At 43.5% G+C, this 27,950-nt stretch overlaps 1 protein-coding gene across 1 annotated transcript in view; it reads right to left on the bottom strand.

The window, feature by feature from the left end:
* Positions 1–26,254, bottom strand: part of LOC126262407 (F-box/LRR-repeat protein 14) — a 59,252-nt gene extending 32,998 nt beyond the window's left edge. The window contains exon 1 of the mRNA XM_049959032.1: positions 25,198–26,254. Coding sequence (XP_049814989.1) covers positions 25,198–26,154 — 957 coding nt within the window. The 5' untranslated portion in view covers positions 26,155–26,254. The remainder of the gene's footprint in view (positions 1–25,197) is intronic.
* Between the last annotated feature and the right edge of the window lie 1,696 nt (positions 26,255–27,950).

Below are 27,950 nucleotides of genomic sequence, written 5' to 3'. Positions count from 1 at the left end.
CCCATTTGAGAAACACACGGTCGATTTCTGCACCCAGTCCTGTCCATTTCGAGGCGTTGTCCCTCTCATATGACCTCGGTTGCCCACGTGACGTTAATTCCAGTCTCCTTTGATTTGTTACGGTACACAACACAGACGGTTAAGTACGGGCTCGATGCTGCAGTGCCAGACTATGGATGCAGAAGTCTCGGGTTCGACCCAGGTCAATCTTAGAATTTTTATCTGTCACATCCGGCAGTGGTTGTTAATGTGAAACATGCCGAGATGCACTATCGTTGGAGTCCACGCTTAACTATACGTCCTCCTGCAACTGGCTGAGTAGCTCAGTTAGGACGTCGGGGAAGGCAACGGTTAGGAGCCGTCTAGTAAAGCAATTTGGCGTTGAAACCAACGTTGGGTTGATGATTGTCTTATTCACTTTACTACGTATTTATTTTCTGTATGTATTTCGAGGCGAAAGATCCTTCGTCGTTGTTTCCAAGGCTTTCTTTAATAATGTGGCGAAGCAAGATCGTTGTCAAACACTACAGTTTCCTTACTACTGCAATGTAATGTATCTTTATAGAGTGGAACTATTTCAGGCTAATATCTTTGGTCACATAGGTTATTTTAATATTCTAGATTGTTGAGGATATACGTACATTTGCTTTTACATTTATGAAACTCCATTCCTCACGTGCGATTGCTCGACAATGACAATGGAGCTTTCATTCCGACGTTCAAACCTGAATCTTAAATACAGATAGATAGTGGAGAGATGTATCTGACGTACTTTTGCCCTTGACCTGTAAGAGTCGTCCTCAGCTTCTGAGACCTTGTGTAGAGAGCTGAGAACGTTGTTTCATAAAAGGTAACCAGGTGTCTTCTTTTGCAGACTGCCGTAGCTCTAATTTAGGGAAACTGCTGTTCTATAACTAGAGAAATTCAGAATGTCGTTTTTCTACCTAACGACAAGGTGTCCAACATCTTTGGGAGAAATTTAACGCTTCATCAGACATGGGTATCACAAAAACACACTGAGATACCGCAGGACTGTAATGCGAAGAGTACAAACATGGCACGAAATGGTACGAGCTGTCCAAAGAAAACAGCAAGAATCTAGCCAGTTACTGACAGAGAGAAGTAGAGTTTAACGCTTCGTCGATACCTGTATCGCTACAGATGGAGTAAAAGTTTCGTTGGACTTCAAACCATCTCAGCACTCGTCTTGAAGAAACAACGGAAATCGTAACTCATGATCTTCGGTAAGAAATTAGAACTATCCCCCACAAGAAAAGGGCTTCACTTTTCCCCTTTTGACGAGATTCAGTTACGATAGCGATGATCTAAACCCAAAAGCGTTAAACTATGGAATTTAATAAGTATAAAATTGCCTATAGCTATTGAATCAATAAAGGCTCGACTCGCATTTTCTGGCGTCTTTTTACAAGGTTTTTCTTTTCTGGCGTCTTTTTACAAGTTTTTATTAACTCTCGATAGCTTCAAGTCGTTTTTGTTACTATTAAGTTGAAATTTTGTATAAATGTTTTTAAAGAGATGGAATTGCACCATTCCATTCCACACAGAGTTGAGAGGACACATCCCTATACGATTTTACTTTAAATCGATATTCTAACATTTTCAGCTCACACATATTTCAAAGTGTTTTGGCTCATAGGCGAAAATTCTTCGCGTGTATATAACAGCACCATATCAAATAAGTTTAGGTTAATTTATGAAATCAGTAACATTTAAATTACAGCCAAAGATTATACGCAGTGAAAAAGGGTAAAGTAACCATTTCTTATACAGCAGCTATTTTTAGAAAACAAACGCGTGCCATCACATTTTTAGGATGATTTGCGTTTGATACATACAACAGTTTTGAGTGTTCCAGTATCTCAAAGTACATTTTGTGAACTCATAAACAATAATTGGGATTCAGAATATATGAATACCTCGCCCTTCCCGCGCTGGGGAGTGCCCTACACACTTTGAGTGCTTTGGGTTTACATGATTTGTGAGACACATTTAGACCGAGCCATATCACAGAAAAACAGGGCCGACAACAGAGCGACAAAATAATTTCTCTCGCCGTCATATGGTATGTGGTCAGTAGTAAAGAAACTGGGAAAATACAGTTCGTCTACAAATATGTTGGTCATATAACGCAGACTAAAGCTGACCTCAGTTCGACTGGTGGTTAGCAGTACTTGATCACGCCTGTTCCTATCGGAGTGCTGTGTCTGCCTCATACTCATTTTTCAGTTCAAATATTTCAGTCATTACCCAGCCACTTACAAGTGTACATAAGTTTTATGTGGATTCCAAACGAGAGTGTGACTTTGTATATTGTGCACTGAAGAATCATTGCCCGAGGTTAAAGAAACAATAATGCCCCATACTGGCTGGGGATCAAACCATGGACGTTAGGAATTATATTCAGGCATTTACTTTCTGAGCCACCGAACCACTTAACATTCGAGCACTTGGAGTCCACACTAAGCCAAACGAAACTAACTGTGACTACTGAGCGAATTCAAAGCTAAAGAAAGTAACAAGCAGTTTGAGTAATTCGAGAGCCAAACTGGAGCTGGACTTTTCAAGAAAGATTATACCTTGAAAACTGTTATATAATTTTTCGTCAAATGGCATTCATTGATACATTCATGATGACCCTGCAGGCTTCATGCTACTACAGTAAGGACAGCGAATTTAAGACTAGATTAGTTACAGCAAGCCTGTAGACATGTATGTATTAAGCAGTCATTAATACCATGCCCTGTCTGTCAATGGAGTGAGAAAATCCCTTGACACATGGTATAGTTACCCAGCCGTTTACGGCTATTCATTTACTTAGTCGACAGGTTTTCACGCAATTGTCTTTTCCATCCCTTCCGACGCACTACTAATTTCCATCTCTGATCATCACTTAGGCGCAACACACTCGATACGTTATTTTGACATTTGATGCCTTAGTAAAATTGTAATGCCTTCGAAAAAAAGGCCCCTTTGACTTGTCCTTTATTCCAATAAGACTATTCCACAGACCGTCTTTCCTCTCTTGTTCCTCCTTATATCTTTCCATTTTTTTTTTTTTTTCCATCCGCCGATTTCATGTTAACATTCACCATCAGCAGAACAGTTTTTGACAGCAGTTCTTTTCTTCTGCACCACTCTGTTTCAGATATACAGGTTGTTCCGAAATTATTCGTTTCTAATTAATACAGGAGGTAAAGAACATCAAACAAATATATTTAGTTGAGGTCCCTGACGGCAATTTCTGATGCTAAGCACGATTTACACAGACGGTAGCAGTGGCATTCACAGTAATTGCTCAGATGTGCGACTACTGGCCTGTATGCACGCAGTACACCGTTGGAGTATTGACTGTTGTGTCCTTTCGAAGAATCCTGACATGGCCGAAATTGTACCAGCAGTGACGTCAATTCTGTCGATGAGGTATTCTTCTGTTCCCCTACGGGTTTCATACAAAAGCTGCTTCACATTGACACCAGAGGAAGAAATCCAGGCACGTGAGGTCAGCTGACTCAGGTGGCCAGACCATAGGGCCACCTTGACCGATCCATCGATTCCCGAAGGTGATTCTCCGATGATTCCTCACATCGGTGCTAAAATGGACTAGCGCCCCGTCGTCTAACAATAAGAGATACATTCAACCAGTACAGCCAGCCACTTGTAGCCTACTCTGAGCAGTTTTGAATATCGGTACACACAAACTTCTAGTCAGCAACAAAAAATGGTTCAAATGGCTCTGACCACTATGGGACTTAACATCTGTGGTCATCAGTCCCCTAGAACTTAGAACTACTTAAACCTAACTAACTTAAGGACATTACACACATCCATGCCCGAGGTATGAACGAACTAGTTCAGGACACCCTCTACGGAGCTGGTGAACTTGTCCTATGTTTTGTGTTCCCTTAATGATTTTTAGCGAGTTCGAGTTCTTGGTCCCGCTTTTATTCCTCTTCACGATATTTGTTTTGTTTGTGGTTAAACTACAGTACTTTAAGTAGGGAGGTGCACTCCTTTAGGCCTTACTACAGTTCCAGAAAGTCCACTACTTGCCAGAAAGCCTGTGTCATTGACGAATCTTGTCACTAGTAGGCCGGATTGTTTCTTCCATCGAGTAATTTTTTTTGGTTAGGTCTTATTAGAACCCGTGAAAAATCATCCGTCAGCTGCATATCATGTGAATACATAATAATAATAATAATAATAATAATAATAATAATAATATAAACGTGTTACATTAACAGTTATGCTCTGCCGCGCGCGCACACGCACACACACACACACACACAAAAAACCGCATTTACCCGATTCTGGCCATAGACCGTCTACCCTTTCATTTTGATTTATGGTGTGTTATGTAGCAAGGTTGGTTGCATGATGCATTAAATGCCAAATCTCAAATAAAAGAAGAAAAAAAAGATGATGCCGTTGAATATGTTTTATTTTATTTAACTGTTTAAAAATTGCAATTTGCTACATGGTCACACTCCACGGGCTTATACTTGTAACTACACTCCTGGAAATGGAAAAAAGAACACATTGACACCGGTGTGTCAGACCCACCATACTTGCTCCGGACACTGCGAGAGGGCTGTACAAGCAATGATCACACGCACGGCACAGCGGACACACCAGGAACCGCGGTGTTGGCCGTCGAATGGCGCTAGCTGCGCAGCATTTGTGCACCGCCGCCGTCAGTGTCAGCCAGTTTGCCGTGGCATACGGAGCTCCATCGCAGTCTTTAACACTGGTAGCATGCCGCGACAGCGTTGACGTGAACCGTATGTGCAGTTGACGGACTTTGAGCGAGGGCGTATAGTGGGCATGCGGGAGGCCGGGTGGACGTACCGCCGAATTGCTCAACACGTGGGGCGTGAGGTCTCCACAGTACATCGATGTTGTCGCCAGTGGTCGGCGGAAGGTGCACGTGCCCGTCGACCTGGGACCGGACAGCAGCGACGCACGGATGCACGCCAAGACCGTAGGATCCTACGCAGTGCCGTAGGGGGCCGCACCGCCACTTCCCAGCAAATTAGGGACACTGTTGCTCCTGGGGTATCGGCGAGGACCATTCGCAACCGTCTCCATGAAGCTGGGCTACGGTCCCGCACACCGTTAGGCCGTCTTCCGCTCACGCCCCAACATCGTGCAGCCCGCCTCCAGTGGTGTCGCGACAGGCGTGAATGGAGGGACGAATGGAGACGTGTCGTCTTCAGCGATGAGAGTCGCTTCTGCCTTGGTGCCAATGATGGTCATATGCGTGTTTGGCGCCGTGCAGGTGAGCGCCACAATCAGGACTGCATACGACCGAGGCACACAGGGCCAACACCCGGCATCATGGTCCGGGGAGCGATCTCCTACACTGGCCGTACACCACTGGTGATCGTCGAGGGGACACTGAATAGTGCACGGTACATCCAAACCGTCATCGAACCCATCGTTCTACCATTCCTAGACCGGCAAGGGAACTTGCTGTTCCAATAGGACAATGCACGTCCGCATGTATCCCGTGCCACCCAACGTGCTCTAGAAGGTGTAAGTCAACTACCCTGGCCAGCATGCTCTGTTGCCTGTGTCTATGTGCCTGTGGTTCTATCAGTGTGATAATGTGATGTATCTGACCCCAGGAATGTGTCAATAAAGTTTCCCCTTCCTGGGACAATGAATTCACGGTGTTCTTATTTCAATTTCCAGGAGTGTATTTCAATGCGCCTCACTCGTGATTTGAACTGCAACCGTCACACATATTTTCGGCTTCGTCAAATGTACAACACAGAGACCACACACTTAAAGCCAACATCCACGTAGTGAGGCCCGGTTCCAGTCCGTGGCACTGTGCCATTTGTGGTATTTCTCCTATTGTAAAAGAATCAAAAAGGTCTGCCTGTAGACGAAAAGTTCAGGCTCAGTAGACGGCACTACAGATTATTTGTACCACACTTCCATTCATACTGCCGAAGAAAATATGACCGTGCTTTGTTCTTTACTAAACGAACACAGCTAAAATGATTTGTGAACGATCCAGTGCAGATGTTTCTCTAATGAACTACATAAGCGGCAGTAGTCTTCAAAATCGTCGAAGATCGGCGGTTCCTACTTCTGTTTACCTCTGACATTCCTTCCGTGCTGCGACTCTGAAACCAAGAATGGAATCTGTAGCTGGGATGTTGAAGGCATTTCCAAGGAATTCTCCTTCGCAAGTGGGCTCTTTAGGGAAGTCTTTTGCGATATCGTTTCTCCGATTAGCGTGTTGCCATTTTATCCATTACACACTGAGTTGCGCATATGCCTTCTACGTGTGATGGGAGCTATCACGACAAGGGACGAGAGACAGCTACGGGTAGTTGGTGCAGTGCGCCGTCCTTTTGTCCAGCTGTGCTCCCTTGCACCGGCAGCGGAGTCGTGGCAACGCCGCGATCGAATGACAGGCCCCCTAGGGTAGGCGAAGCGGCGCAGCCCTTTCATTTAAATATTTCCTGCGGCGCTCCACTCAAGCTGGAGGGGTGGGGGCGGGGGGGGGGGGGGGCGGCCGCTGTCCAGGCATCCCGTCCACCAGCCTCGTATAGGCTCACACCGACCTGTACTACGCACGTTACGCCAAAATTAATTTGCCCCCTCCTCTTCTTCATTGTTCTTGCTCTTACTACAGCCAACCTCTCCGCCTAGCCCGAGTGAATCCATAATGTCGTCGAAGGAATTCTCCGGACGAAAGTGGAAAACTTCTTCCTGGAAAATAATTTAAAACCATCGCTGGCCGGCGATCGTAGCAACTGAACGACACTGGGTTGAGTTTTCGTGTAATCTGCAAATAAAAGGTTTGACCGTGCTCTGCTCAGCAAACTACGCATTTAGGCGCTCTTCGTGCTGCACCGCAGAGATATCCTGGTTGCTACGCTGTACTACAGACACACACAACTGGTAAGAAACATACGTACGAAGTATCATTTTCTATCCCCATTCGGACGTGATTAGTGAGAGAGATCAACAATCTGTTGAATATCTAACGGGGTTCAGGATAGGAAAGACTTGCACAGACGCCAGGGATGTGTATTTGAGAAACATAGCTCAAAGTAGTTTCCAGTTATATTGCCGAACTTTTTTTAAAAAAAGAAGTATACGGTTTAGTTTCTCAACTTTCACAGAATTTGGAACACACATAAAAAGAAATAATTAAGCAAATCTTGGGGTGTTCTCGCCCCAAGGAAAAATTTGTGCAGTAAGTATCGGAAGAATTTAAGTCACAACAGGAGCCAGTCCGGGCGATAGAATGTAAACACGTCTAAACTGTACATTACAAGTAATCCGGGACAGTGTTACAGAAACTAAGAGCACAATACGTGACTACATGGTGCATCGTAAGACGAGCAAAATTCTGATATTGCAATACAGTAGTTAAAACAGTGTTTCTATTCAAGTTGGATCTTCTGGATGACGGGAAAGGCAGGGCTAAGGGGAACCTAAAAGATTCAGAGACGTTCATGCAATGTTATAAAATATCAACTGAAATTTACATGGCGATAAGACACTAAAAACACTATTTTTAATTAAATTCTACACAGTAGTTACGGACTAGAAAAGACTTCGGCAAAGCCGTGTTATAACGAGGGGGCGTTTCAAACCAACACAGTGTAGATACCTTATCGTAACCTCCAAAGGCTTTTACGAAGAAGAAATGCAAAAGAGCGCCCGGACAAAGGAAAAAACCAGTCACCCAGAAAAAGAAAGCCGATGTTGTGGAAGGTAAAGAAGGTTTCACATAATTAATGAATATATTTGTAAATAATATATTTCAGCTATCAGGCATCCTTTGGAATTTTTATTGGCAGATCTAGATTTCAGCTAGCAACTATTCATTGAACTGTGTACAAAGCCAGACCAACAGGCATTACATGCAGTGACCAAAGAAGGATAATGCATTGAAAATGGCTAGTTGCTAGCTGAAATCTAGATCTGTCAATAAAAATTCCAAACGACGACTGATTGCTGAAATCTATTATTTACAAATCAAACTAATGGTAGCTGCGTGCAACAGCCTCTGAATGGAGGGTAACCTGATAATGAATATATGTTTGGCCTGGTCTGCAACGGCACTATACGTACATAGAAAGAAAAGGGAATGAGACGCTTCCTATGTCATTAGTGGATTTCATTCAAAACGACACTAAACCAGTGACAAAACCTGCATTTGCTCATTTTGCGTTAGTAACCGGCGGCTCTGTTCCAACGAATGGAGGTCGCAGAAGCGAAGGGGCCTCGCAAGCTAAGCAGCTCTGCAACTGATATGATGCTACAGTGTGCTTCGAGTGTATTGTAAATGCGTGTTCTAACATCAAGAAATAAGTACGACACGTGGAATTTCCTTGGTAGTCGAGTAAGGAAGAAAGAATTTGTCGACTGGGGCTGAAAACTAAAGAGGCAACGTCAAACACTATGAAAATTTATTCCCGACACAGAAGATGATGTTGCCACAAATAAATAGGCTTCATCCCTTGGGACGCCAATGTTAGTTCCCGTATTTCAACTAACAAAAATGATCCGCATCCCGAATGTACAATGCAGCAGGCGTTCCGATGCTACTAGCCTTCATAAATACCTGCAAATATTCTTCTAGTATTCACAGTTACATGAAGCAATAGTTCCAGAGTTCACCTGCTAAACTTATTTCCCAGGCGAGAATGGCATATTTGAGTACATGCAATCTGAGAAATTATTACTAATATTTCATCAAAACTGATTGAGTAATCGCCACTTTTGTATTTTCTGTAATTTGTGCAATGTTTCAGTTCTAGGCGCTTCAGTCTGGAACAGCTCGACCGCTACGGACGCAGGTTCGAATCACGCCTCGGGCATGGATGTGTGTGATGTCCTTAGGTTGGTTAGGTTTAAGTAGTTCTAGGGGACTGATGACCTCATATGTTAAGTCCCATAGCGCTCAAAGCCTTTTTTTGCAATGTTTCAGACTCAGTTCTCAAACAATGGCAAGATTAGACTTGGAAGCAAATGCGAATTTGTTATACTTCCGGCAGCTTCCGAACTGTCTTACGTGGAATATAATGGGGACCTTTCATTTTTGGTTTCTGGCTAATGTTGATACCGGATTGTGGACATACTCCATTTCATTTTCTCCTGCTTTATGATTTCGTAGAAAATCATCTCCAGAAATATTTACAAATATCAGAAAACCTGCATTTGCTCAGCAGCCCCATTTCCTGACCCATAATTCCGTTAAACATTTCATTACTTTCTATAAAACGTCTGTCAGAGCGTACATTATGTCACAAATAATTTGACTGCTCGTTCCACAAGTGATCTTTAATGGCCAGTGACATACAGTAGGTCGTGTAACATTAGAAAGAATGCTTGCTAATTTGAGTCGCTTCCTGCTACAAGTGACTTGCAACGGTTAGCTTTTCTAAGATTATTCAGTTTCAGCAGCGTTAAGTCATTAACACTGACGGGAATTTAAAATGGTGACATACTTTCAAAATAGTTATGTGCCTTTTTTTAATACAGATGGGTGAGCATTCTGCTGTTTCTGTAACAAACGGTAGTTCTAAAACAAAGAAATGCCATGCCTATTCATTTGCCGAGGAGCAATGTACTTGGATCACACTAAGTTACACAAGTACTCTCAAAATTATCAACTCAAGAAAGACTACGTACAGTAAAAGCGTGTACAGCCAAAATATGAACAAATATGCTGAAGCGCCATTGTGTCGCCTACAGACAGTCGGAATGAGTGGTAAAACAATTTTATGGAAACTATTGATTTGTCTTACACCAACGAACGTTATAGCCTATCACATGCTCACGAGCAGTTTTCTGCCCCATATTCCGACGGAAAAGAGGTTGTAGTCTGATATGTAGAAATTGTAGTTCCATTTAGGAACACTGGTACGCCACTGAACCGCACTGTGCAATACACCGGCTTTCTGTACATTTCTTGTTAGTCCTACTTTCTTTGGTAAAAACAAGACTCCAAGTCTCTGCTGTATTTTTTTCGTTTAAGATACTAATAAAAATAAAACAACATAACTGAAATATGATCATATAAGACAAAACTGTTTGCACACCATTCAGAGATTCCGCTACTATCGTACATTTTGTATTAAGCGTCAAGTGTCCGATACTGAGTCGCTAAAGAGAGTCCTTTTTATTTAATTCTCTGATGAGCTTTCGTTTGGGTACACTATAGATGGGGAGGGAGAGGCACCCGGAATCATCACAAGAAAAGACTCAAGCATTCATCAGAATGGCGTTTTCCCCAGCTCCGCGTACAGTATATTTTCATCTGTAACATCTGGTTGATACAGTAAGTGAATGTTCGTTTATACTTGCACCGTTACACGGACAGTTTACGAAGTATCGTCAACAGCTAAACAGTGCCTTGTTGTGCTTCACTGAACTATATTCTTCAGTGACGACGCAAAGACGCTTCTCAAGTTCAATATTTTCAAAACTAATTACCGACATAACGCGAATGAAATCTATTTTTTCTCTCATTTTTTTTTTTTTGGTCTGATCAGTTAACGACAATCCTTCTCCGACTACAACAATGTCAATGCCCGAAAAGCTTTCTGATCTAATGTTTCTTCGGTTTCTTGCTTCTAATAACTCGGAATCCGATGCGACAAATGACCAGAGCATGTAGTTTGAAACGCTAGATTCGGCATTATTTAATATAACTTGGGATGGAACTCATAGCAATAAAATGATAAATTTCTGACAATCGATGAACGCGAAAACCCTACTCTAACACCGAACAAGAAATACAACACTGAAAACAATCTTCTTCATTACGATCATCATATCACAGATTATTAATCAAAATCGCGCTCATAGGCGATGCTACGGCGTAAATACTTAAAAGGATTCTGGAGATCTATTATTACTACATCTAAAACAATTTTTTGTCCTTAGGATTACATTACAATAAAGCAGTGACTAAATATATAACGCAACTTTTCTGCAGTGGAAAATGTACTGCCATTTCATTTTTCATTTCTGAATGAACGAATAAGGTTAACTACATACAGTCTGCTCTATATTTGAAACACTTTATTTTAAATTGAGTGTGAAACGGCAAAAACAAAAAGAAAAATAAAAAAAATTATCATGTGTACTTAATTAACACATATCAAAGTACGTAATACCAGTCTTTCAACTGACCGTTATGACAGCGATGTTCAGAACATTGTTCTTACATATTCCGAGTAACGATGCTCAGTGTTACGTTCTACAGGACAGAAATTCTACAGAGCTCTGTGCTTGGCACAATATCTAATCCCGCAATCGACAAGACGTACAAAAAAAAGGGCAACTAGTCCGCAGTGCCAGAATCGTACCGTAAACCATAGAGAAGCTATTGTTTCCAACAAGTAACTTTTATTGCCTGACGCACGTAATCACTTTCTACTTGGTTAGGCACGCGGTTTGTAGTATTTGCACGTAATTAAACCAACTTTTTCTCAAGGCGACGTTCTTTCAGAAAATTTAAGACTGCCAATAGCATATCTGGAATTATTCTGGAGCCAGTTCTTTGTCGCTTTTGATCTCCATTTTGGTATTTAGTTCCACTTTTTTTTTTAACTACTGTATACTAGATGGGAGTGTTCTTGTGCGGTAGCGCCCCTGTATGTCTAGGCTAGACGGATGACGAGTCATAACTAGAAACGAACATACGATAGATATGTTGAACATTGATGTTTGAACGAAACGTACGATTAGAATATGGCGTCTTGTCGACAACGAGGTCATAAGAGGCGCAACACAACCTCAGAATGGACAAGACATCGGATGGAAATTAATCGCGTCCTCGCCGGCCGCGGTGGTCTAGCGGTTCTGGCGCTGCAGTCCGGAACCGCGGGACTGCTACGGTCGCAGGTTCGAATCCTGCCTCGGGCATGGGTGTGTGTGATGTCCTTAGGTTAGTTAGGTTTAAGTAGTTCTAAGTTCTAGGGGACTTATGACCTAAGATGTTGAGTCCCATAGTGCTCAGAGCCATTTGAACCATTTTGAATCGCGTCCTCTTCAAAGAAATCATCTCACATTGCGCCTTAATCCGAACTAAAACCTGAGTCTAGTTCGCTCGACTGGGGTTCAAACCCTGCTCTTTTCGAACGTGAAATGTATCTTTCACTTTATCTTAAATATACAAATATAACCAAAAGATCATAAGTATACAAATCGCTCCTGCACAGTTTCATTATAGCACAAGAGGAAAATTTGTCGCCCTTATTTACAATTAAGTGAAACAACTGCGTCAGACTCGTAGTCCGGAACGTGAAAACTAGGCAATGATTCTCTGAGATGATCCTGATGCAGTGTACACTGTCGAAGACAGAAACATAACACGCCTTCTCTTTACCACTTTTATGGCCGAGTCGACAGACCTGAAAAAAGTTTAGAAGGTTCATAGAAGTGTTTCGATATTTGCAACAGTATCTTTTCTAGTCTGGTGGATGGTAGCAAGATATGTAGTCGTGAAGACTAGTTACCAGAAAACGTGAACGTACCGTCTCAGAGTCATGTTTGCAGATATCGCGCTCAGATTGGAATGATAACACAAGGGAGAGACGCAGAGGGGCATCTATCCAATGCCGCCTAATCAGCATCCGTGGGTGCTGTAGAAAAGAGGGAAATACCTACATACAAGGTGCCACGCAGCGTACGTCAGCTTGTGAAATGCGGATGCTAGGGTGAGGAATCCGTTGCGGGGTGACGGTCAATGTAAAGGAGCGCTTTGACGTTACTTTTCCTGTTTATTATCGTTTAAGAAATTGAAGGTTTATCCACACAGGCAGCCCTTACGTTTCTGCTTATTCAGGGTCAGAAACAAGTCTGAAAAGCGTATTAGGGTGTTGCAGGGGAGGTGGTGCTGAGGAATTATTGTTACAAAAATTCGATACGTTCCGCCGTTTCCGAGTAATTTACCGTTTTAGTTAGCCAGTCGTCGCGCTCGCGCAAATTCAAGCAGCCTGCCGGAGACAGTGTCGCCTAACGTGTTCTTCGGCTGGTTTTCTCAATCAGAACAAACGCAGTTTTTACTCATGTACCTTAAATTTATCACTTCCGAAAAACGCTTATTTTAACTAGTAATGAGCATTTAATCAAGTGGTAATTCACGGACCCATAGATGTTTGTGCGCTACAGCATTCTTGGCTGACTTCAATCCTCAGTAACAATGAAATCCTCAGAACAATGAAACGGCGCAACGTTATCGAATTTTTCTCTAAACAATTATTTCTCAGCACAGTCTCTCTGAAACACCCTTACAAGCTCTTCCGACTGTTCCTGACCACCCTGTAGATACATAAATCCTCACATGAAATCGAAACTGTGTGCGCGTGGGCTTCGTATGGTTAGCGCCTGTAACACAGGTAACACGCACACCACCACCATGGCTCCCACATAGAGGATGAGAACGGTTTCTTGACAAGGAAGACATAAGCCACATTTTCTCTCGTAGTGTGTAGCGAAAGGAGAAGGACAATAGCCTTCGTCGGACTGGAGAATGATCAGTCACTGATGGCACTATTTGCAGTATGAGCATCACGAGACATTACAAGAAAACATTCTCTTTAATGATGGAATGTCATCGTATTAGAGATATTTGTACAATGCTAATTAAAGCTATGTAAAAGATCTATTATATGGTATATGAATGTAGTTGAAAGAGATCACACGAAAACCATATTAAGCAAATAATGAAAAAGTGTGTTCTTTCGTTCCATCAAAGCGTACGTTGCGACGACATCCCACTTAGTACGTGAATCTGGGAGGCTGACCATTTTCAGTTAATTCCAACTAATTTCATTTTAACGTGAAATACAAACTGAAGAATACGCATTACTTACCGGATTCTATCGTACCCACAAATTTTGAGCTGGGTAACAGGATAACCGGCGAATTTCATTATATGGATCAACTATAAACCGATGTGAAAAATTGATTTTCGCCACAAATATTATTCACACCTAAATGATTCTGGGCTACTGCCACTTGTCTCATTTTATCAAATATGCGTCTTAAGGGACAGCTGAAAACGCTTTTGCTTCAGTATGTAGTAGTGGCATTCAGTGTTTATTTTAATATAGTCTGAAACTGCTGATGAACACTGTGTTATATTCTGAAACCTGACCGGCAGTAAACGCAGTGGGCTAGACCAGCAGTTTTTAAACGAAAAAACTCATCTACATGATGTGTCCCAGAGACATTTTAACGCAATTTCATTTTTTCCCTTGTGTATGGATATCCTCATGAAATTTTCCAGTATTTACATACCTTTCACCAAGATGTACAAATATATACGCAGTTCACTTTGGTGCTTGAGGCTCGGTGTTATCCTACAGTCCTCTTAGTGAATTTCACCAGAAATTAGCGAACTTTAAACCAAACACGATCCCTCCTGCATAAAAGTTCATTCGGGTACATTTACGTTTCGGAGACCATGGCACATTTTTTGCTAACGTTTTGATTTTAGTTCCAGCATAATCATCTCTGAATTTCTCATACTCCGGGATAAGAATGGATTTTTCTGCATAAACACAAAATGCGACTCATTGAAGTTTCTGTACTAGTTCCAAGCGCTGCTCACTGCCTAGCTTTAGTGCCGCACACTTGACGTCGAAGAACGCTTCTAAGCTCATCTGTTACTTCAGTGAGATCTACGTTTTCTTTGTACAGAAATTTCTGAAGACTATTCTTTCCTTGTCGCGGGTGAAATTCAATGATCAGTATAGTAGACAATTGTAAAAATGAATTTGCCAGCGAGGGAAGTAAAATGGCTAGTGTTCAATAAATCATTAAAAAATGAGGTCACTACAGGTTTCACTACTTCTTCCGTACACGTTGTGAAATGAAATTATCGTATCGCATTATGCGGGAAGACCACACCTGGGCTGTGCTTCGGCCTGCTCAAGTCTTCCATTTGAGCCAGTTCGGCGACTGGAACGTCTGTGATGAAAGGTGTTTTCTCTGCAACCTAAATCCCCGAAGCCTCCGTCATTAATTAAAGGTTGATTTTTATAGTTCTCTGCGGAACACAAAAATTAGTCGACACGCATGATAGGGTACAATTTTTACACATTGCAGGATTTTCTGTTGAATAGAAAGTGCGAAAACAGATTATCGATGGGTACGAATTTAGCAGCAATTGCTGGCACATCGTTCGAATGAAGATCCAATCCCCTGGCGAAGAAAATCTGAGACCCGGTCGTGGATCGAACCCGAGGCGAAAACCAGTAGTCCACGAACTGTGGACATATCAGCTGTGAAAGGGCTTAACTACTTAAAATACGAACATCTTTGGTCGGACTATGTAGTGTACGGTGCATATAAGTCTTTGGCGGTCTAAAAAAAAAGATAACGGGCAAGACGGTTGCAGAAAAAGTCTAACAAATGTCAGTCAAGTTTCACTCGAACGAAAAAAAAATAATAATAACAATAATAATAATAATAATAATAACAGCTTCCTGCAAATTCTCAAACTGTGTGTCAGCAATTGCTGTTAAGTTCATACCCATCAACAATCTGTTTTTGCAAATTCCATCTAACAGAATATCCTGCAACGTGCAAAAATCGTACCGTATCATACGTGCCGACTGATTTGTGCTCCGTCGTATTTCGTGGAGACTGTAAACATCAATCTTCGCTGACTGACGATTTAGATCCGAGAGAAGACGCGTTACGTGATCCATGAAGCAGTGTCGCAAGAGCTTTCTCGTTAAGTCACACGGTTAGCCGGGCGGCTGCCGCTACCATCTGCCTTCTGATAAGAAATCCTACTGTCCGTTAACTGTGCTGCTCGTGAGATACATTGCTAACTGCACTCATCTCCAATAGCTGATCCCTTTGACAAACGAAAAAGTAGCAAACGGTGACCGCGTGGGCCTGTAGAGGGCAACGTAATCTATTTGATTATCAATTTCTTGCATTCAGAAATGTCCTCGATTCAGTCCCACACCAGTATCTCCGGCGAGGGGGCGAAGGGGGAGGCGAGATGGGGGGGGGGGGGGAGGTGTAAGTTATACACTGACGGATTCCTGAAATGAAAGACTTCTCAAAAACCAAATGATGTCATAGAAATAGTACGCACTCTTTAGTTCATTGCTCCGTGAGGAGATACTCTAAATGCTTTCTAGCGATTATAAAAGTGTGTTATCACTTGTTAATACAGGGTGTTTCAAAAATGACCGGTATATTTGAAACGGCAATAAAAACTAAACGAGCAGCGATAGAAATACACCGTTTGTTGCAATATGCTTGGGACAACAGTACATTTTCAGGCAGACGAACTTTAGAAATTACAGTAGTTACAATTTTCAACAACAGATGGCGCTGCGGTCTGGGAAACTCTATAGTACGATATTTTCCACATATCCACCATGCGTAGCAATAATATGGCGTAGTCTCTGAATGAAATTACCCGAAACCTTTGACAACGTGTCTGGCGGAATGGCTTCACATGCAGATGAGATGTACTGCTTCAGCTGTTCAATTGTTTCTGGATTCTGGCGGTACACCTGGTCTTTCAAGTGTCCCCACAGAAAGAAGTCACAGGGGTTCATGTCTGGCGAATAGGGAGGTCAATCCACGCCGCCTCCTGTATGTTTCGGATAGCCCAAAGCAATCACACGATCATCGAAATATTCATTCAGGAAATTAAAGACGTCGGCCGTGCGATGTGGCCGGGCACCATCTTGCATAAACCACGAGGTATTCGCAGTGTCGTCTAAGGCAGTTTGTACCGCCACAAATTCACGAAGAATGTCCAGATAGCGTGATGCAGTAATCGTTTCGGATCTGAAAAATGGGCCAATGATTCCTTTGGAAGAAATGGCGGCCCAGACCAGTACTTTTTTAGGATGCAGGGACGATGGGACTGCAACATGGGGCTTTTCGGTTCCCCATATGCGCCAGTTCTGTTTATTGACGAAGCCGTCCAGGTAAAAATAAGCTTCGTCAGTAAACCAAATGCTGCCCACATGCATACCGCCGTCATCAATCCTATGCAGTATATCGTTAGCGAATGTCTCTCGTGCAGCAATGGTAGCGGCGCTGAGGGTTGCCGCGTTTGAATTTTGTATGGATAGAGGTGTAAACTCTGGCGCATGAGACGATACGTGGACGTTGGCGTCATTTGGACCGCAGCTGCAACACGGCGAACGGAAACCCGAGGCCGCTGTTGGATCACCTGCTCCACTAGCTGCGCGTTGCCCTCTGTGGTTGCCGTACGCGGTCGCCCTAACTTTCCAGCACGTTCATCCGTCACGTTCCCAGTCCGTTGAAATTTTTCAAACAGATCCTTTATTGTATCGCTTTTCGGTCCTTTGGTTACATTAAACCTCCGTTGAAAACTTCGTCTTGTTGCAACAACACTGTGTTCTAGGCGGTGGAATTCGTACACCAGAAAAATCCTCTGTTCTAAGGAATACACCATGTTGTCTACAGCACACTTGCACGTTGTGAACAGCACACGCTTACAGCAGAAAGACGACGTACAGAATGGCGCACCCACAGACTGCGTTGTCTTCTATATCTTTCACATCACTTGCAGCGCCATCTGTTGTTGAAAATTGTAACTACTGTAATTTCGAAAGTTCGTCCGCCTGAAAATGTACTGTTTTCCCAAGCATATTGCAACAAACGGTGTATTTCTATCGCTGCTCGTTTAGTTTTTATTGCCGTTTCAAATATACCGGTCATTTTTGAAACACCCTGTACTTGCTGCCATTGTCCGTGCTTATGACGTGCATAGAATGTCCCGAAATTATTCGTTCATAATTAATACTGGAGGCAGAGAACATCAAACAAATATTAAATTAAAAGGAAGGTCAGCGTTTGTCGTAATATTGATGTTTTATTAATAGCAGAATCGATTTTCGATCACATAGAGATCATCTTCGGTGCTGTGCACATTAAACTCAAGTTATCAATAACTTGATACCAGTGTCCGAGTTTAATGTGTACAGCACCGAAGATGATCACTATGTGATCGAAAATCGATTCTGCTATTAATAAAACATCAATATTACGACCAACGCTGACCTTCCTTTTAATTTAACATACATGGTCGTTGCGCACACAGCACTCCATGGAGTTGCTAGTCCATCAAACAAATATATTTAGTTATGGTAAATACGGTACGTGAAGGCAACATCTGATACTATGGACGATTGATACAGAAGGTAGTTTAGCATGCTAATTACCGTAGTGACGTTCACATGGACTACTCCAATGCGCGACCACTGCCCTGTGTGGACGCAGGACATCGTCGCACCACTGATTTTCATGTCCTATCCTAGATTCCTGACATGTCCGCAACGGTACCAGCAGTGACGGCAGTTTAGCGTCGTTTTCTGATCCCACAACGGTTTCGTACACCAGCTGCTTCATGTGATTCCAGAGAAAGAAACCCAGACACATGAGGTCAGCTGAACTGGGTGGTAAGGCCACAGGGCCACCTATGCCGATCCATCGATTCCCGAAGGCGACTCTCACACGATTCCTCACAGCAGTGCTGAAGTGGGCTGGCGCCCTTGTTGTCACAAGATGGCGATGCTTGCGAATGAGTCTGTGTGTCTCCAAGCGGATCTCAGAGCCATCCATCTGTACATGTGTACACAGAGCAGTTTTGAATGCCAGCACACATTTGTAGTCAGTGCCACCGGAGCAGTTTATGTTAGCACCACGAACAAAATGTTCCCTAACATTAAAAACTGACTTCAGAGACCGTATGTTGTTATCGAAATGTATTTGTTTTCATGTTCTCAATCTCCTGTATTAATCTAAACGAATAGTTTGAGAACACCCCGTATTTCTACAGAGAAGGTTACAACTTTTCAACTGATTCTTCATTGTGATAATTTACTAGTCAGTTTCTCTCTCTTTATCCAGTTCCTTGTAGATTCTGTCAGAGAAAATATCATTGGAAACAAATGATTCGATCACCTTCCTTCAAAAAAATGAAACAAAATAGAACTGGCAATTCTAAAGTATTGTAAATGATGATGGTGGACTAGTGGATGCTTTACGATCGAAGGGCTCGAAGTTTTTCATAAGGGATAAAAGCGACGACTTAATTACATCCTCAGCACCGTACTGTTGAGTGTTGGTACCCCAACTCTGGCCACTAATACGACAAAAAAAGAACCACATCCAGACAACCGGGCGGTGAACGAGAGGTTCTAGGCGCTTCAGTCCGGAACCGCGCTGCTGCTACGGTCGCAGGTTCGAATCCTGCCTCGGTCATGGATGTGTGTGATGTCCTTAGGTTAAAGTAGTTCTAAGTCTAGGGCACTGATGACCTCAGATGTTAAGTCCCATAGAGCTTAGAGCCATTTGAACCATTTTGAAAATCCACAGAAAATTATAATTTTATGGCAACCAAAACTGGGAGTATTAAATATGTCAGCGCTAAAGCAGCTGGTTGCAGGTAAGTTGTTATACATTTGAAACATGGATGGAGTTTCGTTATACGCAATTCCTTTTATTTCTTCAGACCTAAATATCGATCTATTGACTGAGAAATACTCTTTCGCTGTTCGAATAAATTCAGGCTAAACTAAGAAAGGACCTACAGTAAACAGTCACTATTTAGGTTACCAAGTTTATTTCATTAACTTGCATCAGTTTCACTTGTTTCCAATCTCACGTGGAAAGATGCACATTTAGTTATGTCACATGAAACGAATATCCATCCTGATACTTCAACACTCGCATGATCATCTTATTTTTCCTACGTGTGGCTCTCGAAATATTAATTCAGTGCATTGTAAACAGTTTCGATGTTTCTTTCACGTGAGGTTACGATACAAGGACATGTGACAGGAACAGGAAATCAATCGATATTTTTTACCTTATAGGCTGGCGCAGAGTTTTGTTATAGATTGCATTCGTTTATGCACAGTATCACACCTATAACATTCAATTGCGCTACATTGTGAAAAAGGCATTTGTTTGAGTAACAGAGTGATACCACAAGAACCTATTACTTAGTATGTGGGTAAGTGAGCAAAAGAAACATCGCTAAGTTAAGACTGTGACTGCAAAAATCAAGCCGGACCAAGCTGCTGTTATTTGAGAAATGCTGTCGGGGTTCCAGCCAAGGGCTTTTTATCTGGAGTATACGCTGGCATCGTTTACATTCACATATACAGTTATTTAGTTTATTTATATGAAGAAAACAGAAATGCGGCCGACTTCGATTGTCTGGTTAGCCTATGTTTTTCTTAAAAAGTAAGTTCTCTTCAGTACCTAAGGAAAGTACTGTTACCGTGCTAATTTGATAGCTGGGTCACTGTGCTGAATCACATTTTAAAGTAGATAATTGGCCAAGGCATTGCACGTGTGAAGAAATGACATCCTCACCACGGGCGCGTAAGACTTGCACTTAGCGGCCGAACTTCCCCGTACGCTCATTCCCATTTAGAGAAACATATTCTCTCTCTAAATCTTATGATGCTCTTTTACTTCACTGTGTTATACTTATTATCAACATCAGTTTCGCAGAATGCTGAATATTTTGTTTTTAAATTGCTTTCCCTAGAATGTGGCGTACAGGCACGACAGCCGAATGTCTGCCCACGTGGCGATACCAGCAAGATCTTGCATTCGCGGTCCTCTCCTGAGAAATATCCAGGTGGTTACAAGGACGTTACTCCCAGTTTCTCACCTCCATTTCTTTACGCAATTATGTGACTTGCAATTGCACGCAATGTCTCATGTGATTTTCTGTCGCATTTGGTAAGTACTGCTGCTACTGCATTTTTGTTCCTGAGGCTCTAGGCGCTGCAAGGATTCTGTTGCATACACGCTGTTTCGGAAGTAACCATTACATGTTCGACAATATGAATTATTGTTCGGGCCCGGTACGAGCAATTAACATCTCGGAGGCATTTTTTGTATACGGGCTTTCACATTACGCAGGCCGTAAACCTCAACTAAACCAAATCATTTTTATTGCTAAATTACAGCAGTATTCGAAAAAGTATCTTTGCACTAACTCAAAAATATCTGCGGAGACGTTCATTACGGAATGTACGTACTTGCTCCCTTTATTGTCCCATTCATCGATAAGGGCGAAAGAAAAGTGAGCACGGCTTAGCTCGCGCTCTAATTGTCCTTATCCTTCCACTCTTCACTTTATTTCAAGATCCTTCTTCCAGTGATTCATATGCGATTTTATTACTCATTCTTCCGTGCTCTGAACCGTCCGGTTTGGTTGTCGCACGTCTCTGAATTTCTTTGACCTCTGCGGTCAGTCGTATTCGTCGGATACGCAGAGGCTAGAAATTTGCTGAAGAGCAGGTGGTATAAAGCTGTTCGTAATGCCTGCAATAACATTTTTAAAGGAAATTTTCAACGATGCCCATGCTACTAACAATGACTAACAATAAGACATAACAATGTAGTCATTCTTGCCGTTTGGCGGCACGGTTCATACAGGAAATAATGGCGTGGGATATCAGGAAGGTATATTGGTAATTCCATTAGGAAATCGGACTGAGAAGTGATGATCAATCAACATTTATTCCTGAAGTAATAGCAAAGGAACCCCTCGGAGGAACAAGGTTTCTAAACACATAGAAATAACTATAGAGTGGGTACGGTGACAAACTGACTTTTCCGAGAAGAATGGCTTTCTCGTGGAAAAACAGGATCCTCTGGAGGTGGTTTGCAAACCTTAAGTTTAGGAGCATAAATTCTTGTGCATCAGCCTCGTACACAACTACCCCTGTGCACATCAGCTTTCCGGTATGCTCTTCTACAATTGCTGCGCATGTTTGCCATGAGGCCACACTGCTCCCTAGGCGATTTCTGACTTTCGCTGGGTCGATAGAAAACAGCTTAGCGGTACTTCACAAAACTGTCGTAGATCTTCACTAAAGAAAGAATTTAACGTAAAGGAAGTTAAGAGGTGGGCACTAGCTTATTCTCCCTGGCAGGAAGTGTCTTGGTACATAGCAGAAAACTGGCACTTAACTGAACATTTTCAAGTGTTTTTCTGGCGCGGGAATAATGCGGTAGCCGTGAACCAATACGCTGCTAATACCACAGAAATTTCGAAAGAAATATTAAGCCGCCTATGGATAGAAACTCGAATTTTGTCATACCGGCAGCACAACAAAAAAGCATTATTTACGTATTTGCAGCTTATTGCAAGAGATCCTTTTGAATCTAAAGAAGCCACATAGCTTTGTGTAGAACAAACTACAAAAAATAACTATGGAATGTAATCGTTTTGTGGAAACATGTGAAATGGGAGAAACACGAAAGACGTGTAGCGTAACGATCTAGAGACAAAATTATTTTGTGGGCGGAAAGCTTAATTTAAAATAACATATAATAATATAGGCGTTGCTCTCTGTAGAATGCATGGCCTGTATGCTGCTCAATTTGGTGTGATGTGTGGGATACAATAAATTACCGAGAAAAACTCCAATACTTACTACTGTCTCCCTACATGAGTCACTCTAAAGCTACACCGCCGTCCTCTGCACCACCCAGTAATTCGCGCGAGTACACTCCTCAGCTGAAGAATTTAAAAAAAAAAAAATACTTTTCCTTCCGTGCGCACTACATAAACCACGTGAATTATTAAACATGAAACGTTCCGAAAGACGAAAATATACTTTTGATTGGCTCTCACCCACATTATACAATATTGCTCTGTGTGATATCTGAGCATTTCAGTAGCTGCCACAACAATGAAAAGATCGATTATAAGAACTGTTGTCACCCGATGACACTAAGAAAATTAGAGACCAAGTACTACATCAACTAGACCAATATTAGTACGAACACGTCGCTGGATTTACTGTAGAAATCATCGTCTTCTGTCTTGAGAAAACAAACAGAATTTTGAGTGACCAACGGAGATTTCATACCCGCTACTCTTGAGTCCTACCAAAGTGTCTTTGGCGCTGCAGCACTAAATGCGTACTTGACATTTTTAACAGCCAAGATAAAAGAGTCAGTCATTAAACGATGTTTGTATGTATTGCATTAGAACGTCTAGGGTATTTAGAAGCTTAACAATATCTGCATCGAATCAGTTCCACAGGCCTTTTACGCAATTTATCCACGAATAAACACCTCATGTTATGTGGAGTTCTCGTTGAAAGTAGAAGACGTAATATGAAGCACAGTGGTGGTCTTTCTTCTTTTTTGTTCACTCAGAGGCACTTGGAAAATAATGACGAAAGCTGTAAGGAAGAAGGCACTTGGAAAATAATGACGAAAGCTGTAAGGAAGAAATGCGATAAGCACTCCATCAGGGACTAGATGATTAATGCAAATGGCAAGCGTCGATTCACCGCTAAATAACTGCTCTTATGTTGATACCCATATGAGGACGGTTTCTCATGGAAATTGAGCATTTGCAGAGAAAGGTATAACGGGGTACCGCAGGATTATCTGACGCGCTGTTCAGTGTTAACAGGTATACTGCAAAAACTGATCTCACACACACTCGAAGGGAAATACCTGACAGCTTTTACATAATCCTAGACATAATTTCCGGGGTGAAATATACGAGAATATCACTCTCGTTAAGAGTTTAAAAACTCGCAACATGGGCTTGTGACAAGTCAATCACTTTCATCGTGTTGAACTTCGGTGGCTTCGTTAGCAATGCATCATTTTATTCAAGCGATTTCAGATTTAAGCGACTTGCACCTACCTTCAAATGGATTCAATCAAGTTTAATACGAAGTGTACAGCTTGCTACGGATACTGTTTTCGCATCTCGCGAGTATACACTTCAGTATTGATGATGATTAGTGTTTTAGGGCGCACAACAGCGAGGTTATCAGCGCCCGGCGAGTATACACTTCAGTATTTCTTACATGTTATTCACAGCATAGAACGTGTGCCTGTGTGCCTCACAGTAGGTAATGTAAATTTTTTTTCTTTGACACTATGTAAGAAAACGCGACCTGTTGCTTTTAAAACATTTATGGACAAAAATCCTTCAACATCGCAAATTTTCATTATTGATTAACGGTTTCGGCTCACTGACAAGCCATCCGCAGAACTAAATTACAGTAAATTACAAATAAAAATTGAATATATTTTTGCTTATTTTTGTCTTGCTTTTTAATATTTTTCCTGATATGTCTACATGATTGTTTTCTTTAACAAGGTCGCAGTGTAATGATTCTCGCACGCTGAATTACATTTTAGATTGGTATGTATTGCACAACGGAAATCCAAATACTGAACGTATTTTTCATTGTTCCCTTTTTAATCTCCATTTTTTGGAGTTTATAACTGAGATGGCTCGCCACTGAGACGAAACCGTTAACCAATAAAGAAAATATGCGACCTTGACGTACGGCTTTTATCCACACGTTTTAAGGTAATGTCAAGCACACGTCGGACCCTGACAACACTTCCAAACAAAAGTAATGGGATCAATAAGCCATATATATGCATTCAGTGAGTATTTTGGGCCTGTTACGTATGATTCGTTGTATAAAATAACACGATAAAGAATTAACATTCGTAGGTGACTTTTTCCTGCACTGAATATAGTCGGGTTGTAAACTGTAAACCATATATGAAAAAATATAGTCATCTGAATATGGTGCTTCTGCCCAAAACCAGTTACAGCTTGCATATGACCTGCATTACATTGTCAAAAGCTTCGATGAACCTTTTACAGAATTTACGACCACGCATCATTTTCCTTATTAATAAAAGTACCTCTGAGCAGTCACAGGTTTCGTAAAAAGTTTTTTATTAGAACTTCGACAAGGATTTATTCCAGTGTAAGTGGGCCCAATAAATAAATTCTATAAAATCGTGGCTTTTGTTGAGTTTCTTCGCCATACATACAGGCGCGGAGCCTTCGTGAACAGGACTGGAGAGAATATGATAGAGCAGTAACTTTTTCTTGTAATATTAAAAATATAAAAAAAGAGGTTACCGAACCGTGAACTTCCGGGGGGCGTTTTTTCGGAATTTAAACGTCTTAAAACGTTGTTTTAGCGCTGTTTTATCGTCAGAGGTACCGGTACGTGCCATCACAAATCAAGCACTGGACTATAGAGCAATAAAAAATAGCTTCTGCCACGGTACGGAAGGTCGTTAGGTACATCACTACTAACGGTAGCGCACATCGAGAACTGCAGTTGGGGAATCGAAGAGGAGGCGTCGCCGGTGGTGGGTTATTACCTGCAGTCCGAGGTACTCGAGGGCGAGGTTGCCGTCGGCGTTGTCGCGGTTGAGGCCGGCGAGGTAGGAGATGCCCTGGTCGGAGATGTGCCAGCACGAGCGCAGGTTCAGCCTGCGCAGGCGGCGGAGGCCCCACGCGATCAGCAGCAGGCCGGTGTTGGTGACGTTGCAGCAGCCGCCCAGCTCCAGCGACTCGAGGTTCTTGAGGTACTGCGCGATGCGGCCCAGGCTGGTGTCCGTCACCTGCTTGCACAGCGACAGGTCGAGGTGCGTCAGCGACGGCACCTCGGCCACGAACGCGTGCGACAGGCCGATGTCGGTGACGTTGTAGCAGCCGGACAGGTTGAGCGACTCGATGTTGGGCACGCCCTGCACCACGTCGCGCAAGCTGCGCCGCAGCGACAGCACCTGCACGCGCCGGATGCCGCGGCGCACCAGGCTGGCGAACAGCGACGGGTTGGCGCGCCGCAGGTGCAGCTTCGCCTCGACGCCGCGCCACACCGACTTGTGGTAGGCCGCGTCGCGCCACGACGTGCACACCTGCGCCGCGCGGCCCTTGTCGCGCACGTCCAGGTAGCCGAAGATCAGCGCCAGGATCTCGGGGTACAGGCAAGACACGTGCGTCTGACTGCCGTCCGGCGCGCCCGCCACCTCCTGCTGCGCGTGCTGCTGCTGCTGCGACTGCTGGTGGTGGTGGTGATGGTGGTGGTGGTGGCCGTGGTGCGACGACGAGGACGACGACGACGGCGGCGCCGCCTTGGAGTGCTTGCCCAGGTGCGCCGACACCTCGGCCGACAGCGCGTGGTGCGCGGCGGACGTCACGCTCTCGAGGTGCGGCTGGTGCAGGAAAGCGGCCGCCGAATACGGGTGGAACTGCAGGTGGTGCCGCGCGCTTCGGTGCACCACCAGCTGCGGCGGCAGCTCCGTCAGGAACAGGTGGCCCTCGTCGGTCATCATGGCTGCGCGGCGGTCGTGCTCCCGGGCGGCCCCACTAGCTACGACGCGCGAGTCGACTGGACCGCACTACTACACCGACCTCCTACCGCACTGCCACACGGCATAGCTCGCACTGACGGCGCTCTGCCGTCGCGCGCGACACTGGCCGCGGTTGCTGGGCCCGCCGCCGCGCGGCGCTCGCGTCGCCGCTCCTCCCCACCACGACGTCGCCCGGCCAAACATTTTTTCGCGCTCCCCACTCGGGACTGCGTCCGAGCGGCAAACATTGCACGCCATTGGCTGGAGGCAGTCATGTGACGTGACGCCGCTGTATCGATTCGGAGGCTCACTGCGGGCGGCATTTTTAAGTTTGGCCGTTTTCCCCTCGCAGGCTCGGCAAGCGAACGATCGCGTTGGCGGGCGTCCCCCGTCCCCACCACGGGCAGCGCCGGTGGGCGGGACTATCAGCTGACTGGCAGGGGTATCGACCAACCGATATCTCGCACGCCGCCGGCGATAATATCGAGTGCACCTTTTTTCTCAAAAATTTTCGAGGATTCGGCGTACGTTATATATTTTATGGCGACGCCGGAAAACGTCAGCTGCAGTTGAAACTGAAAGTGACAAGCCAGAGTCGATCGCCTTAACCGTCGCCAAAAAACGCTCCAGTATCATCGCCAGCGGCGCAGAAAAAAACGACAAAACACCTGCTAGCCAAAAAGCGCCCAACTCGTTACAGCCGCAACAGCGCTATGTTTAATTCCATTCTGTTACACAACGACTGAATTTTTTTTTTTACTACCATGAATACAAGAATACTGGTTGCATAACAATTAATACCGCGGAACAGTTCCGTTTTTTTGAACAGCCCGCGACGTAAGGACGCAACAAGCGACAGATACGCTGATAAATCCATCCCTTTTGAATTTAAAGGAGAGCTCCGATTGCAGTACACAGGTCTGCGTTCTTTTTTCGCTTCCTCCCCGCCCCGTCCCGGCTGTCCACTACTCTTTTTCCCTAGCAGCGGTTTAAATTTATTCGGCGCGCTCTGAATAAACAGCAGCGGCCGACTGGCGCTTATAAAATTTACATTCGCCGGGACGCTGCCCTAAATCTCCCGCGCCAACCGCCGACTTCGATGATAACTTACTCTTTCGGCGGATACCGAGGGCAGGAGCATCCGATAAATACATCAGCGTACCTCGGCGAGCAGTAAACGTTGCAGGTAGAGTTAATGATCTACTGGACACTGCTTTCACCAACTGAAAACTAAATAGTATAAACAAATTTATTTTGCAGTCCCTGATTATGGATATGCGGAAGTTTTCTTCTGCATCGTGTCGAATTTATTACTGACATTTAGAGAAATTACTAAAATGGCGAAAAGTAAGCAACAGAATGACAAAGTGTAAGTGCTGAGGGCACCAGATCCATAGATTTCTTGGTTGATTAAATTTTAAACTTCGTCTTACGGAATGAGTATAAAAGAAGTTTAACATAGTGTAAGGGGCAGTCAAATTAAAATCAGATTAAAACGAGACACATGGAAAAAAGTAAACTATTTATTATTTCAGAAGTAATCGCCGTAATTGTTAACACATTTGTGTCTCGGTGAGATAAGACTGTTAATGCCTTCATGGAAAAATGTTTGCGGTTGCCTACGGATCCATTCTGTACCAGGGAGTGCACCTGTTCCTCCGAAGCATAGTGGCGGCCAAACATGTCTTTCTTCTGGGCTCCAAAAATATGGAAATCGCATGGGGAGGGATCGGGACTGTATGGAGTATGTGTAAGGGTTTCCCAAGGAAACATCTGCA

Source organism: Schistocerca nitens, chromosome 6 (assembly GCF_023898315.1).
Source record: "Schistocerca nitens isolate TAMUIC-IGC-003100 chromosome 6, iqSchNite1.1, whole genome shotgun sequence".
Lineage (NCBI taxonomy): Eukaryota > Metazoa > Arthropoda > Insecta > Orthoptera > Acrididae > Schistocerca > Schistocerca nitens.
The sequence above is the reverse complement of the archived record's forward strand: the minus strand, read 5'-3'. Positions and strand labels throughout refer to the sequence as shown.